The sequence below is a fragment of the Oryza brachyantha genome, chromosome 2 (genome assembly GCF_000231095.2).
Source record: "Oryza brachyantha chromosome 2, ObraRS2, whole genome shotgun sequence".
Classification (NCBI taxonomy): Eukaryota; Viridiplantae; Streptophyta; class Magnoliopsida; order Poales; family Poaceae; genus Oryza; species Oryza brachyantha.
The window spans coordinates 25,433,763-25,448,036 of record NC_023164.2 but is presented as its reverse complement, the minus strand read 5'-3'; the positions used below and the strand labels follow the sequence as shown (position 1 = coordinate 25,448,036).

Sequence of the window (14,274 nt, the reverse complement as noted above, 5' to 3'; positions counted from 1 at the left end):
TCTTCGTCTTCGTCTTCCTCTTCCTCCTGGAATTCATTTTTTTGCTACAAGATTCAAGCTTGCAACGCAACACGAGGAAGATGGCAAAAAGCGTAGACAAGTGGCGGCCGGTCTCTTTGATTTGTTTATGCCTTTGACTTCTGGTGTAGTTTGGTGCTAAGATAATGCACTGCTAGAGGGTGGCTAATTGTGTGGTTTGGTGAGCAAGTTGGCCGGGTTTTATTCTTGTTAAGACAGATCCTTTCAAAGGGGTAGGCTTAGGCTTAGGCTAATCAGTGATGAGTTTAAACAGGAGAAAAAGAATGTCAAGCCTACCCTAAAGAAGCTCCATATGTGCCATGCTTGTCCTAAAATAGATCACATGCCAATGCATATTAAGAGATAAGATGATAAAGAATTTAGTGTCGTGTCATAATTTAGTGTCATTGTGTGTGTAAGGTCAAAATATACTCGCTATGTGCATGATTTAAAAGAGATTTAGGATCAAGATGAGTAATCTTTGCGTGGTAGCAGTTGCAGAAATCAGAGTTAAATTTAGCTTGAAATGCGCTACAGAAGAATTCAAGAATAGAGTAGAGGAAGATGAGAAAAGAAAAAAAAAAGGCAGGCAGGTATAGCAAATGAATGCCAGGAAATGAGAATCTCAGATGTTCTGAAGAGACAGCAAGCATACAAGCCAGAACTTCATGGAGCAGAGCCACCTAAACAACATTGTCCTCCAATAATACTGTACATCAAGCAGAACAAAAACACAGGGTCTACTGTTTCAACTATCAAGATATACCTTTTTAATCTGATGGTTGACAATGAAAAAATGGCATTAAGTTGGTCCCAGAATGACAATAGAAAACTCGGATTGTAAGGCCATTTTGACCTCACAGTATTGATTCCATATATTATAAGATGAACAGGACGGATTTATGATGAAAAAAAAAGTAGAAAACCCAAGTAAAACATTCCACTCATACTCTTCAAAGGTCACTTCTAGTTCAAATTTTCCCCCAATTATGATGAGGTTATTCTAGGGAGACATTCATAGCAAATTATGCTGTCAAAAGATGAAACAAGGTCAGTTCAAGCATGGCTCCACCACAATTGACATCCTTCAGAAATATCCACGTATTGATAGGCACGGAAGAATAATTGCATGGACCCAGGAACAGTGGCAATGATGATATATACAGGAAAAACCATGTTGCAGGTGACATAGGAACCTTTATTCGTGAGCTATGTACAATCTGAATAAGGATTATCTCTGTTCGAGTTTGTCCCCTCTTTCCTCAGGACACAATTTTGTGCAAAAAGATAACTGTGCCCAACTTTGAACAGTGTCTATTACTGTGCACATCTAACATGTGCCAGCTGGAAGAAGCAAGCCAAAATTTATTTACATTACAATTCTACTATAGTTCCCCTCCAGAGGATAGGCTATATAGCATATACGGTTTCCTGAAGAAGGCAAACGACAGCTGATGACTCCAGGATAAGGAATTCCTGCATCAACAGATGGAAACGTCAGTGCTAAAACCATCATAATATCTAGAATTATCGAATGGATCAACGAAATAAACTATCAACTCACATTAAGCTTGCTTCGGAACTTCCACGATGAATTTTTTCCACCTCCAGTAAGTACTTCGTGAGATTAACATTTGAACTAGGATAAACTGATATTCAGTAAGGGCATCCGTATCATATTTACTCCATAGAATCTTGTTCACAGTTTGCCTTCCTCCTGTATCAAGGGAACTGGACGTAGGAAACTTTGCATGGCCTGTGAACCTTTACTTCACATTCATTGCTGCAGCCATCTTCCTCAACCTTTGAGATATCTCTGTGAAGGATGGTCTATCTGCTGGATCACTGGCCCAACAACTTTCCATCAATGACTTCCATTCAGGATCACACCATGAGGGGATCTGAGGACGTAGGGAATTGTTCACGATGCCCCCTAGAAATGATAAGTGACCACTTCAGTTGCATGAATAGAGCCTAGATATTTACAAGCAGTCCCTCTTTGCAATTATCTATACCGAACATGAGACTACATAAAAAAAATATCAAAGCACTTATTTTCTTTCATTAACCTGCTCAATTTCACTTAGTCATTTTATCATAGAAAATTCAGAAGGGGAAGAAATATAAAAATGCACCTACACCTAGATGGTTATATTAGCTAAGGAAACATGGACACATCAATTCCAATTGCAGCTACCACATCCAAGTTGAGCACCATCGTGTATGCAAATTAAACCCATTTACCTACACCAACTTTTCTTTAAGTTCAGTACTGAATACATTTGCATATGGAGGGAGTAATATAGGCACCCATAAATTCAATACATATCTGACCAATTTCCCATAGTTCAGTCTTCATAAGCCTTTTAAAATTATTTCCAAAAACATGATCCCATTGTTAAAAGAATCAATGTTCTGCAGACAACAAAATGGTGTGTACTAAACACGAAGGGTGAACATGATGCAATGTGTAATCAGGAAACAAGTCTGTGATAACTGATATAGCTTACTACTGGAAATTTTGAACATTACCAATAATAGCAGCAGCGCGCATATCAGAATATGGTTCATCACCAGTAAGCAGCTCCCACATCACAATACCAAATGAGTATACATCAATCTACAAAGTACAGCACATACCAGTTTCAGTTGGAATGCAAAAAATCAAGCATACTCTAGTTTTAATTTTAAGAACTCTTGATCCACTAAGGTGCTTAATAAAGCCAGTACTCTTACCTTCTCTGAAACCATATTGCTTTTCCCACTCAGAAGCTCCGGTGCCATCCATGGTAAGGTTCCTCTAACACCGCCAGATACCAAAGTGTGCTGCTTCACCTTTGATAGTCCAAGATCACCAATCTGAGCAGAGAATGGAGTTGGGATGACAGTCAGGAGAAAGTAACACCCATTGGAAGTAAGAGATAAGGAAAAGAAAAGGATGAGAGAACAGGATTCAAACTTTGCAGATTGGTCGTTGTGGATCCCTCATGTTCACTAATAGGTTTTCACACTTGAGATCAAAATGGACAATATTCTTCCCGTGCAAATATTCCATGCCAAATGCAGCATCCATGGCTAATATAACTCTTTTACGGCGATCAATTGTCCTGTGCAGTTGCTTTAATTTAGAATTTGGAACTTGGAGAACAAAAAGAACATAATGTTCTTTGCTTAAGGAAGTAATACCTGTCTTTTTTCCTTAAGAACTGTTTGAGAGATCCATTGATCATAAACTCAGTGACAGTTGCTAAGCTTCCATCCGGACCATCACGAACTACACCATAAAATGAAACCACATTTGGATGATGGAGTGAACTTAGAATCAGAGCTTCTTTCCAGAAATCAGCAATCTGAAAAAACCAGATATATATCTGAATTAGAGACCTTTGCGATAGAACACATGAACTACAACCAGATTACTGTTTTGTGAAACATCATTAAAATTATATAGGAAAATTAAGAACAATATTTATATTCCTTTGCCAAGCTGGGTATTTCAGGGCATTGCTCAAGAGATGCCGGGAGGGATTGTGATTTATGATTAAGGGCTAAGGGATATCAAAATGTGATTAAATGAAAGCAAGAAAACCACTACCCATACGGTCATACCCCGCATCAGCAGAGGTTTTTGCTAAAAGGTAACAAGAGAATAATTGCTATAAAACCATCCCTAAAGCACTAAGGTGCTAACAAGTCAATCAAACATACCAAGCGTTCTCTCTCAGATGGTCTGCCAGCAAAGCAACTAGCCTTTATTCTTTTAATTGCAACATCACATCCTCTCCATTTACCATGGTAAACTGCACCATAAGTACCTGAACCTAGCTCTCTAATTTCTTCCAAGTCATCATTTTTAATAGTCTGCATGGTCCAAACAATGTGTTAGTCGTAGACAAGGTTAAATTGAAAACACTTAAACCGTGCAACATATCAAGAGAGATCAGAAAAAACACCTGTAGTCCTTTAGATAAAGCTTCTGCTTCAGCGGTTGTAGCCTCAATCTTAGAACTTTTCTGCTGCTCACCACTTCCATGCACATCAGAATCCTGATCTGCATCGGTATTCTGGACATAAAAGGGAATTTTAGTTAAGAGCATTTGGGAGCTAAGTTGGAAATGTGTGAAGGTCAAGCACTACTTACACCAGTAGTTGCCTCATCCAACTTCTTTCCATTGCCTTCCTCATCACAAGCTGGCAAAAGAGCAGGACGAGCACCTTGTTGAGCTTTTTCTTTCTCTTCAGAATCTTCTAATGCAGCCTTCTTAACAGATGCAACCAGCTCCGGAAGGAACTTCAATCTATCCTCTGAAATATCGCCGCATTCCTGCAGTGCTGTAGCCCCTCCTTCAGGCAATATAGCAGTATCGGTTTCATGTTCCACAGGCTTCCTCTGTTTGGGATCAACTTCAGATACAACTCCGACATGGTGGGGTAATTCACTTGGATCATTCAACACATGCAATGAATTTGTTTCATTCACATTTTGGGTAAGCTTTTCATGCTCTGGACCTTGTTTCTTCAATGGATTGATATCCATCCTGGACAACTGATCAGTGAGGGGTAATGCAGAAACAGCTACTCTGCCATCAACATGTGATGATAGCATGGATCCAGCACATGCTCTTTCAGGATGAATCTCCATTAGTGGAGCTCCTTGTTGATTTTGTACTGATTCTGGGGCAAGTAAAGGCTGAACATAGTGGCCACTATTTGGATTTGATCTAGGACCAAGAGCACCAGGGTTCTCTACAACAGCAGGGATATCATGTGCAACAACCCGATATGGTATGCTTCCATTGGGTGAAGGCCACACATTTGGCATTCTATCATATGCAGGCATACCTGGAATCCGTGGACTAACATCGCCTGTATTTCTGACAAAGTTGGAGGTAATACCCCCATTTGGGACTGGCAGGTGTGGTGAATCATATGGTGAGCCTGTATGGACAGGACTATTGTCCCTTCTCCTCAAAGATTGAATTGGTGGCAAATTCTGCTGCATTTGGTAAAAGGTATCTGCACCATATGCTGAAGAGTGACTATAATGCTGACCTGTGGATTCTTCAAGTCCTGATGCCTGGACATATGGCCCACCACCTCCAACTTGTTGGATATGATATGTATCAGTGCCATGCTCACTACTGCCATGAAAATAGTGGGGACTTTCATGGCTAGATCGACTGAGAGATGCTGAATGAATATCATATGCTTTGTTTGGTGTGAAGGCAGAATTAACTGAGTTGCTGTCAACAATGTATGGCTCCATCACTCTACCACTACCAGGCAGATGCAACCTTGGATCATCATATCGCTGATGGCTTTGGTTGGCATGTGCATGCCAAGCTCTATCATGAGAATGTGATTCGTTATAGAACATGGGAGGATGGTGACTACCAGTCTGCTCTTTGACGTAAACACCATTTTCCAGTCTAACATCTTGGTTTAGAACAAATCGGTCACCAGGGCGGCTGCAATCTGGACATGAATTAGTAGGGTGACCAGAATACTCATTCGTCATGCTTGGTTGGTCAAAATGTTGTTGGATTGGCCTCCAACGAGGATCTGCATATCGAGGATCACATGTTGAACCTTGACCCTTATGGAATGGTGAACGGCAGTGATCATACATACTACTTCCATCCAAGAAATTGCCAGGGCGGCCCAAGTTACCTGGGAAGCCTGCGTTTTGCTGAATTACAGCACCTGGAGGAAGCCAGACCAAATTATCCATATGTTGTGGTGAGTGAACCTCATAATGTCGATATTTTGGCGAAAGCCTCACAAAGTCGTCAGGAATCTTCTCATCAAAATCTTCTGCTCCAACTTGAAACCTTGGTGAAATGGGAAAATCTCGAGGATCATGCACTCCATACTGCCCTGGAGAGATATAGGCAGGGCTCCAAGGAGAATCCATCTCCCCATACCTTTGGCTATGTGATGGGCGAGGAACATTCAAATGCCGCAGGCCAGCAATATCAGGAATTCCTGACTCGTTGCCTCCAATACCAAAAAGTTGCTCCACGGATACAGGAGAGGAAGGTGTTCTAACATCACCGAGGCTATTAAGTGCATCAACATACCTCCTCTCTGTCTCTCGCTCATCTCCATTGTAATGCACGACTGCTGATGCGGCCTCATCGTCTAAGTGCTGCGAAAACAAGAAAATTCTCAACCGAGTAAACCCCTCTCCGGCAGCAATGAGCTTGTCATACTCCTCCATCATGTTCACCACATCATCATCGTTAACAACCGAGACCAGAGCATCTAGATCCTCATCAGGCTGCTGGTACTTGATGATATCAGCATCCTCATATAGCTCTCGCATCCGCGCCGCTAGGTCAGCATAGGTCACATCACGTGGCAGCATAACAATCCTGGTTTCACCACCGACGTATCGGAGACGGCCATCAAGCGGGCGCGGCAGGATGCTACCCCCAAAGCTGCAGAGGAACTTGGCCATGCGAGGGGCTCCATCAGCCTCAGCGCTGCTTGCAGAGACCCCGGCGGGGGCAGCAGCCGGCGCCATGCGTGCGGAGACCTGGAGAAATGCTACCAAGTTGGGGTGATTTGGGTGAAGTTCATCACACGATCCAAATCAAAGAAGTTTGCTGCTATTCACTGCGCCGAATAGCCCCTTCCTGAAGAACAAAAAGCAGCAAACGATTATGAACGCATTCAAGTAAAGCGCACACAAAAAAAAACTCCATCTTTTGTCAAAAGGATACACATAACTCATCGAATTCCAACCTAAACAACAAATTTCGACTCTTTTTGTCTGATTACCTCAGATCAGAGTGAGAGATCGCACTTCGATCCACAAAAGATGAACACTGAACAATGCAAAGGCCGAAACTTTCCCCCAGGAAATCCTAATTTAAATCCCACAAACTCGAGACACGCTGAATGTAACCACACTCAAGAGGACATTCGACGATAGCAACACCATGGCGAATGGAAGGAGGCCAGCTCTGGGATATCTTCCCTCGAGCAGGAAAAGAGGAGAGAAAAAAAAACACAACCGATTCCTCCCCCACAAATCTCTCGCGCCGTTCATCTCCTCGCAGAAAAGAAAAGGCTCCCCTTTTTCTCCCGCGAAGACAGAGGGGATAATAACAATAAAGGATAAGAACGAACAGGAGAAACCAAAAAAAGAGGACAAAAACAATTTCGGAAACAACAAAATCAGCACACAGCAACCGATAGACGGGGAGAGGAAGGAAATGATGCTGCTGCTGCGGCGGCGGCGGCGGCGGCGGCGTACCTATCCGGCGATCCGGGGGCTACCCAATCGCGGCCGCCTCGCCTCTAGCTCCCGGCGGCGGAGGTGGTGGGAACCGCTTGAAGGAGGGCGACACAGAAAGAGAGAGAGGGTGGGGAGGGAGGGAGGAGTCGGCGGATTTGCGGTAGGGGGAGGAGGTGGGGGTGGTGGTGCTGGATTTGGGAGCGCGCGGATATTCCCCAGACGGGTAGAGGGAGGAGAGGGATCATGTCAGCCGCGCCATCGCCGCCGCCATTGGGAGGGAGGGACGTGCGAGCGAGGGAGAAGAGAGATAGATAGAGAGGGGATCGAATCGAACGAACGAACCGGCGTCGCGTCCTCGGGTGGCCGCCCCGCTCGTCGCCGTCGATCGGGTCGGCTCGCGCGCGTGGCGTGGGCGTGGGCGTGGCTCCGGGCCGCCGATGCCGATCCGATCGCGCTGGTTTGTTCGTTCGGGGTCACGCCGGGCCGGCTCAGGCGTCGCTTCGGCTCGGTTCGGTGTACCCGCGGCGGCTGCAGTTTTTGCTGTGTTTTCGCTGCTTCCACCGTGCGACGATCGCTCCGCTCTGGTCCAGGTTTTATGATGCTGCGGTCGTTTCGTTCCGTGTAAAAAAGTTGTGGCTGCGAGTTGCGACTCGGTCCGGTGAGTTCGTTTCCCTGGGCAGCCGGTAGCGTGTATCTGTATGTAGTGGCATAGTGTGTGTGCATGCATGGAGCAAAAGTCGCGGATGGATTGAAATTAGCTCCCCAAGTGGACGAAAGATTACCACCCGTATCATTTTTTTTGGGCTTATGTTTAAATTTTTAATATTATATTTAAAGACGGTATCATTAAAGTTTATTATCTAGTCTTAGTTTTTAGATAGTTAAAAATATATACATAAAAGTATATATTATTTATAAATTACTTTTTTTTCTAAATACGCTATAGCAATCACCCTTATGTCCGTTTAATGTATATACTAAGATAAAGTTGATGAGAAAATATGTTATTTCTCTTTTAAAAAGGGGTGACTGGAAGTGAGATAGGAAGAAATTTTTAAATGAAGGATATATAGCAGGACAGATAAAACTCTACATAACTCCAGAAGTGATTAATACAAGATGTACGTATGTTTTGGAACGAAATGAAGTATTTAGTTATGTAGTCAAATATATATAGAGATGTTTTTCATAAGAGTATACATAGTCAACCCTTAAACTTATCTAGATACACCATTTGGGTTCATAACGTGACGCCAAAACGCTACCATGGCCATATGCTGTGATATAAGTTTGATTTTTTTTCTTATAAATCAAATAAGAGATGATTGAGAGCAAGATGGGGAAAATGAAAAGAATGTGATTGATGGGAATAGAATTTGAAATTATGAATGAAAAAATTCACAACAGTGAATGCCCGAAGTCCAGCTACCCTTTGGATCTCATGTGATACATTAAAATAAGATTATAGATTGAAATATATTTATTGTAAGTTTATGGATCTAGTTGATATTTCACTACAAGTCTAAATATCATGGATGTATTTTTTCTCTTTTCATAAATGCGCGTGTTTTCTTTGTATATATAAGGTAATACACATTAGAGATATGCTTTCAGTAAATATATTTGTTTTTAATCGAGAATAAGACGTCTTCTTGTCAATAGAAGTTGTCATTTTCTGTATAGTACTATAGTAGAATTCTTAGGCCCTCAACGGCTATCTTCTTTAAACGCGTTATGACTTTAGTTTGGTCATTTTCATAACTCCTTTCTGCTAGGGCATTTGCAATATCAGTTTTCTCGTTGACCAAGTCACTTACGGTTTAGGCACAGCAATCACATTTCTATGTACTGCATTTGCCCTGCGTCTCTTCTCACACACCAAGTCTAGGTAACAGCGTGACAATGCTAGAAACAGTGTGTACCCATCCTTTAATAACCGATTCATTGCATGTCCTATATACGCAATTAAAATTGTCATTCTTCTTTGTGGCATGACTTTTCTCCAAAAGAAAAAGATCATGCAAAAAAAAAGGATTTTGCTAAATATATGGCATTTGATTTTTTACTTAAACATACAAATGTAAAGACACTAATTATAGTGTAATATATAACTATCATATAATTAATATAACTAGCATGTAATTTTTAATCTAACTAGCACTAAGCTATGGGCCATATATATTATGCAACGAGATCATCTGGCTTAAAGTCAAAGGGACTCATGCTACTGACATGTGGTCATAGAGGATGAGGTCTACGTGTCAGCCATAGTGTCTCTCTAACTTTAAGTCAGAGGAACCGCTTTCATATATTATGTGTGTGTTACATTTATAATTACATGTTACTTATATTAAAGTTACATTCATATGGCCTTAGGAAAAAATATATGTCGATTGATATAAGTAATCCCAAAAAAACATGTCTCATGCAGTCATACTCTTTGCCAAGTTGCAATAAAATTGGATTATCCTTTTCCAGTATTCACATCCAGTAAACGCATAAAGAGAGCTCTGGAACCCATGCCACCAAAAAGCAACCACAAATCGCATCAGGGTATGACTCAGAAATACTTATGCTTGGCATATACCATGCAAAGAAGAATAGGTGAGATCACACCCAGAAATTTCCCAATAATGCAAAAGAATGAGACTACCAATGTCGTCGGTATTATGCTCTAAAGGAAGAATCAAAACCCATGCTTGTGTCTCTCAGCACAAATACTTATGGAACTTAAAGATGGGCACAGAGAATATGTTCTTCAGGTTTGTCCGGATTAAGGTGCAATATTAGGAGTTGCTGCAACATATGCTAGAAGTAATGCTTAATATTAAAAATATATATATGTTCTCCATGCTCTTCCCATTCTGCCGTACATCCCGTCATTACGTGTCGCCAGTGAGCTAATTATTCCCTCAGCTTTTTTATTGACATGTTGACTTTTGGGGTTAACTATTTATCTTATTTAAAAGTTTTGTGTAATTATTAATTATTTTGTTATGATTTGATTTATTTTTAAAGTAATTTAAAAATGATTTTATAATTTTGTGTATTTATTAGAAAAATAAATAAGATAAATGATCAAACGTAAATTCAAAATCAACGGTGTCAAATTAGAAAATCCGGAGGAATTATATTTATATGGAACATTGCTTTTGGAAAAGATAAAAAATTGAAATCAACATGTTTCCGTGGAGGCTGCATGTATATGCGTTTTTGCATCAATGAGCTGTTTTGTTTAGTTAGGATATAGAAAATTCTTTTTCTGTTCATAGTAACACGTTTCTACAAATAGCCGGAAGAAGGAATGCACATTCACAATCGTCGATTATTACATAAAAGAGAAAACAATGGCTATGTTTATGCATTTCTTTTACTGAAAAGCAAATCACTGAAAATACATTTCACCTTCTTCGCGTTCAATTTGTTTGCATTATCATTTATAGATGGTCCCCCTTACATGCACCAGAAATTTAGGACTATTTTAGCTTAAAACCAAAATTTGCCTTATCAATTCTTCTAGCCTCAATAGAATCTTCTACATATTTGAATTCACGCCACAACTTGCCAAATCAGTATAGATGTCGGTACTCTCCATTACCTAAACTTTAATGGTACCAAAACTTATCTCAAGATCTAGCACTACCAAAATTTTGACGGGGCTCCAAATCAAAATGGCCATTAGAACAAGAGGACACGTGCTATCTTCTTTTTTTGAACACTATTCCCAAGCCATTTGTAGAAATTGTCACTTTTCTTTTTTTTTTCCTCTCTTCTCTTGTTTTGCATGGAACTTTTTGTACGGGAACGAAGGGTATATTTTAAGAGCTTAAGATTTTGAGAAATAGCAGGTGAGAAGGCAACTTCTTAGAACCTAAAAATGCTAGGTTTCTTAGGCTCCGTTTGGAAGGGCTCTGGACTCTAGCTCGTAACTCCAAACTCCTGATCCAGGGGAGCTAACTCCTATAAGATAAGAGCCAGAGAACAGTTCAACACTGTTTAGCTATATGTGTCAGCTATAGAATTTCTAAAAGAGAGGTTTAGAAATAGATTGACAATAATACCCTTATAACCTATTGTATTCACGATGGAAGATATTCTTTTGGATATAATCAAGATTATATTGATTATTTTTTTAAAAAATAGAACCGTATAATTGTGTTTTCATTTTGTTCGTCGTAGAAGAATGATCATACAAATAGAGGAAGAGAACAGATTAGAGGTAATTATATCTAAAACTTGAGGGTAGCTAGTATTTTGGTGTGGAGTGGAGTTGTGAAGCAGCAAAAACCCAGCTTCACCCCTGCAGTTCATTTTTTAGGAGTAGCTCCGCTAACTCTGCTCCAAAAAAAATTAGAATATATACTGTTTGTTACAACTCCGGCACCAGATAAGCTGGAATTGGAAGCTATAGTTGTGCCAAACGAGACCTAGTTTCTGTCTTTTAATTTATTTTCTGAATTCTATAATTTCATATTCTCAGAAGCTAAAATTTTTGATTTCTGAAGATTACGTGAGAAGCTGCACTTGTCAGAATCTCGTGTTCCAAACAGGCCCTGTCACAAAATCGGCATAGGTTTTTCCCTTAAAATTTGTATATGCGTACACGTGTACTCCAATCATTTGAGTTGGCACTAGTAGTATGTTTCGCTACGTACGGCACAACACATTTTGGCACGTAGAGCAAGGTTAGCTGCACGAGTGACGCACCCGTATTAATATCAGAGCATACACACCCACATGAGCAGTGGAACGATCAGTAGACGACGACGTCGCCTCGCCGCTTGTTTGTTGGCTTTGGCTCTCCACACACGCACGACAAAAACGTACCAGTAGAGGAGGAAAAAGCAGTGCGCCGATTCCCAATGAAACGGCCGTTTCGGTGGCACGCAGAGGCAGAAGCAGAGCACTGCCTGCCTGCCTGTTTCGGGCAGCGCCAGCCAACCTGTGGCTGCAGTTGCCGTTGCACCTGTGCCGCTCTGCGTTTCCGCGGCCAGCGTGTGCGAGTGGCCCTGGAGCCACCAATTTGGCTGTGCCTTCACGTATCCGCCATGCTAGGCACGCACGCACACCGCCATATAATACTGGTACTATTTGTCCCTTTTATGATTGGCTGTTTTTTAAATACTCTTTTCATATTTACACTTACAAAATTACCACTGATGAGATAAACTTCTCTAATTATTTGTCACTTTTGATGATATGGAGCGCCACGTAGAATTTTCACCAATCTGATGAGTCCATAAAATTAAAGCAATATGCTAGCTATCTGTTTGCACCATAATTTTGGCTTGGATACAAGGGGTAACACGGTCTTTTCACGTTTCCCCTCCATGTTAACAATCCTACGTGGCACCTCATATTTTCAAAAGTGGCAAATAGTTAGAGAAGTTTATCTCATCAATGGTAACTTTGTACGTACAAATATAAGAGAGGTATTTGAAGAGTAGCCAAACATAAAAGTGACAAATAGTTAAATTTCTCTATAATACTGCAGCAGGTGTCGATTAAAAAAATTATGAAGTTTTCTATTTTATAATTTTGAAAGTAAGATCCAATATAATTTATTTTCAGATTTAAATATTTTAACCATACCAACTAACTTGACATGGTCAAATAACATTGTTACACTATGGAAAAATACGTGGCATGTGTTGTTTGGTCATAACTAAACTAACGAGCATGGCAAAACTTTCTACCATGCAAGTTTAAATGGTATGACCAAACAACCCCCCGAAAAGTTGGTGGAATAGTGTTATTTTGCTATGTGAGATTAAATAACGTGAGCAAAATGTTCATATTGAAAATATATTTTGGTAAAGTTTAGTTTAAAATTAGAAAAATATAGACATATAATAAATGGAAAAATGACGACATGCTAAACTGCAATTCAGACATAAAACTTTTGGCCATTTCCTCCGTAACCAATTCCTACGTGAAGCTCCCATGAGACCATGAAATCAAGCAAAGCAGCAGGCCGAGATCCTGAACCAAGCCAGGTGTCCCTGCGATCAGCCGGGCGATCAGCGCCGGCCGTCGTCTCCGTGACTCCGCCCTCATAGTCTGTCAGTGTCACCCCGGCTGCCTCCCTGTCGAATATGGGCAGGTCGCATCGGCTGATTGGTCTGCCTCTTTGGTCTCCCTTTCCGTGTGTGAATGTGCGTGTGTTTCTGGCTTCTGCTCTTGCTCCGCTCTACGTTGGCGTCGCCATCGCCGTTTCCGGTCCTCAGGTTTGGGCTTTGCGTTGCGCTCCACTCGACTGGAAGACATGCCGGATGCTTCCAAGGTTTGACGCCTCCATCCAGCTCGCCGGACCAGGACGGGGACAATAACAGCTCGACGGGCGGATGGACGGGGGCGGCAGGATCGGACGGCGGAGGATGACTGGACCACAGATCGACGGCTGGATCGGATCCTTGTCGGCATCGTTAGCAATGGAGTGACTAGACCTGTCTTCGCAGCAGCCACCACTTTGCAGCTCGTACCGTCTTCGGTCTTCCCAGGTGATGTGAATGTGCAGCCCATTCGCTTTCACGATCGGATTGCCAATCTCATGGGCATTACCATTTACCAATAATTACTATCAGGAAAAGAACAACTGAACAAACGGCAGGCATCATGGCATTCATGGCTCACGAGTTGCTGACAGTAAAGTGGCTGGCAACCAAAGGCCCACTTGTAACGGCAAGCAAGTTGCACAGGCAATGTACGATGGCCATCGTGACAAAGAAAACAGCCAAACAAATTCGAAAGTAACAAGGTCCGTGGCCAGCTTTGAAGGGCTTCGAGCACATTCCAAACTCACGCTTTGCGTTAGCCGTCCTACATCAAAGGTTTTCAATCCATGTTGGTGACTATTCAGAACCATGCCTAATTGCCTGAACAGGAGAAATGAGGCTGCTGGATACACGGGCACGCGCCCACGGCACGTCAGTGAACAGTACATTCCATATGCTGCCGTGATAGTGATTAGCCACGATAGACAGCTACGTGATACGACCTTTGTAACAAACATG

At 41.6% G+C, this 14,274-nt stretch overlaps 1 protein-coding gene across 1 annotated transcript; it reads right to left on the bottom strand.

The window, feature by feature from the left end:
• Window positions 1-830: 830 nt before the first annotated feature.
• LOC102716571 lies at window positions 831-7,542 on the bottom strand. Its single transcript, XM_040520469.1, has 10 exons — window positions 7,280-7,542; window positions 4,160-6,656; window positions 3,972-4,082; window positions 3,727-3,879; window positions 3,205-3,368; window positions 2,978-3,125; window positions 2,755-2,877; window positions 2,551-2,638; window positions 1,583-1,951; window positions 831-1,494 (listed from the first exon to the last, which is right to left on the bottom strand). Exons 2-9 carry the CDS (start codon window positions 6,542-6,544, stop codon window positions 1,785-1,787), a joined length of 3,339 nt encoding a protein of 1,112 aa, XP_040376403.1. The 5' UTR covers window positions 6,545-6,656; window positions 7,280-7,542; the 3' UTR covers window positions 831-1,494; window positions 1,583-1,784.
• Between the last annotated feature and the right edge of the window lie 6,732 nt (window positions 7,543-14,274).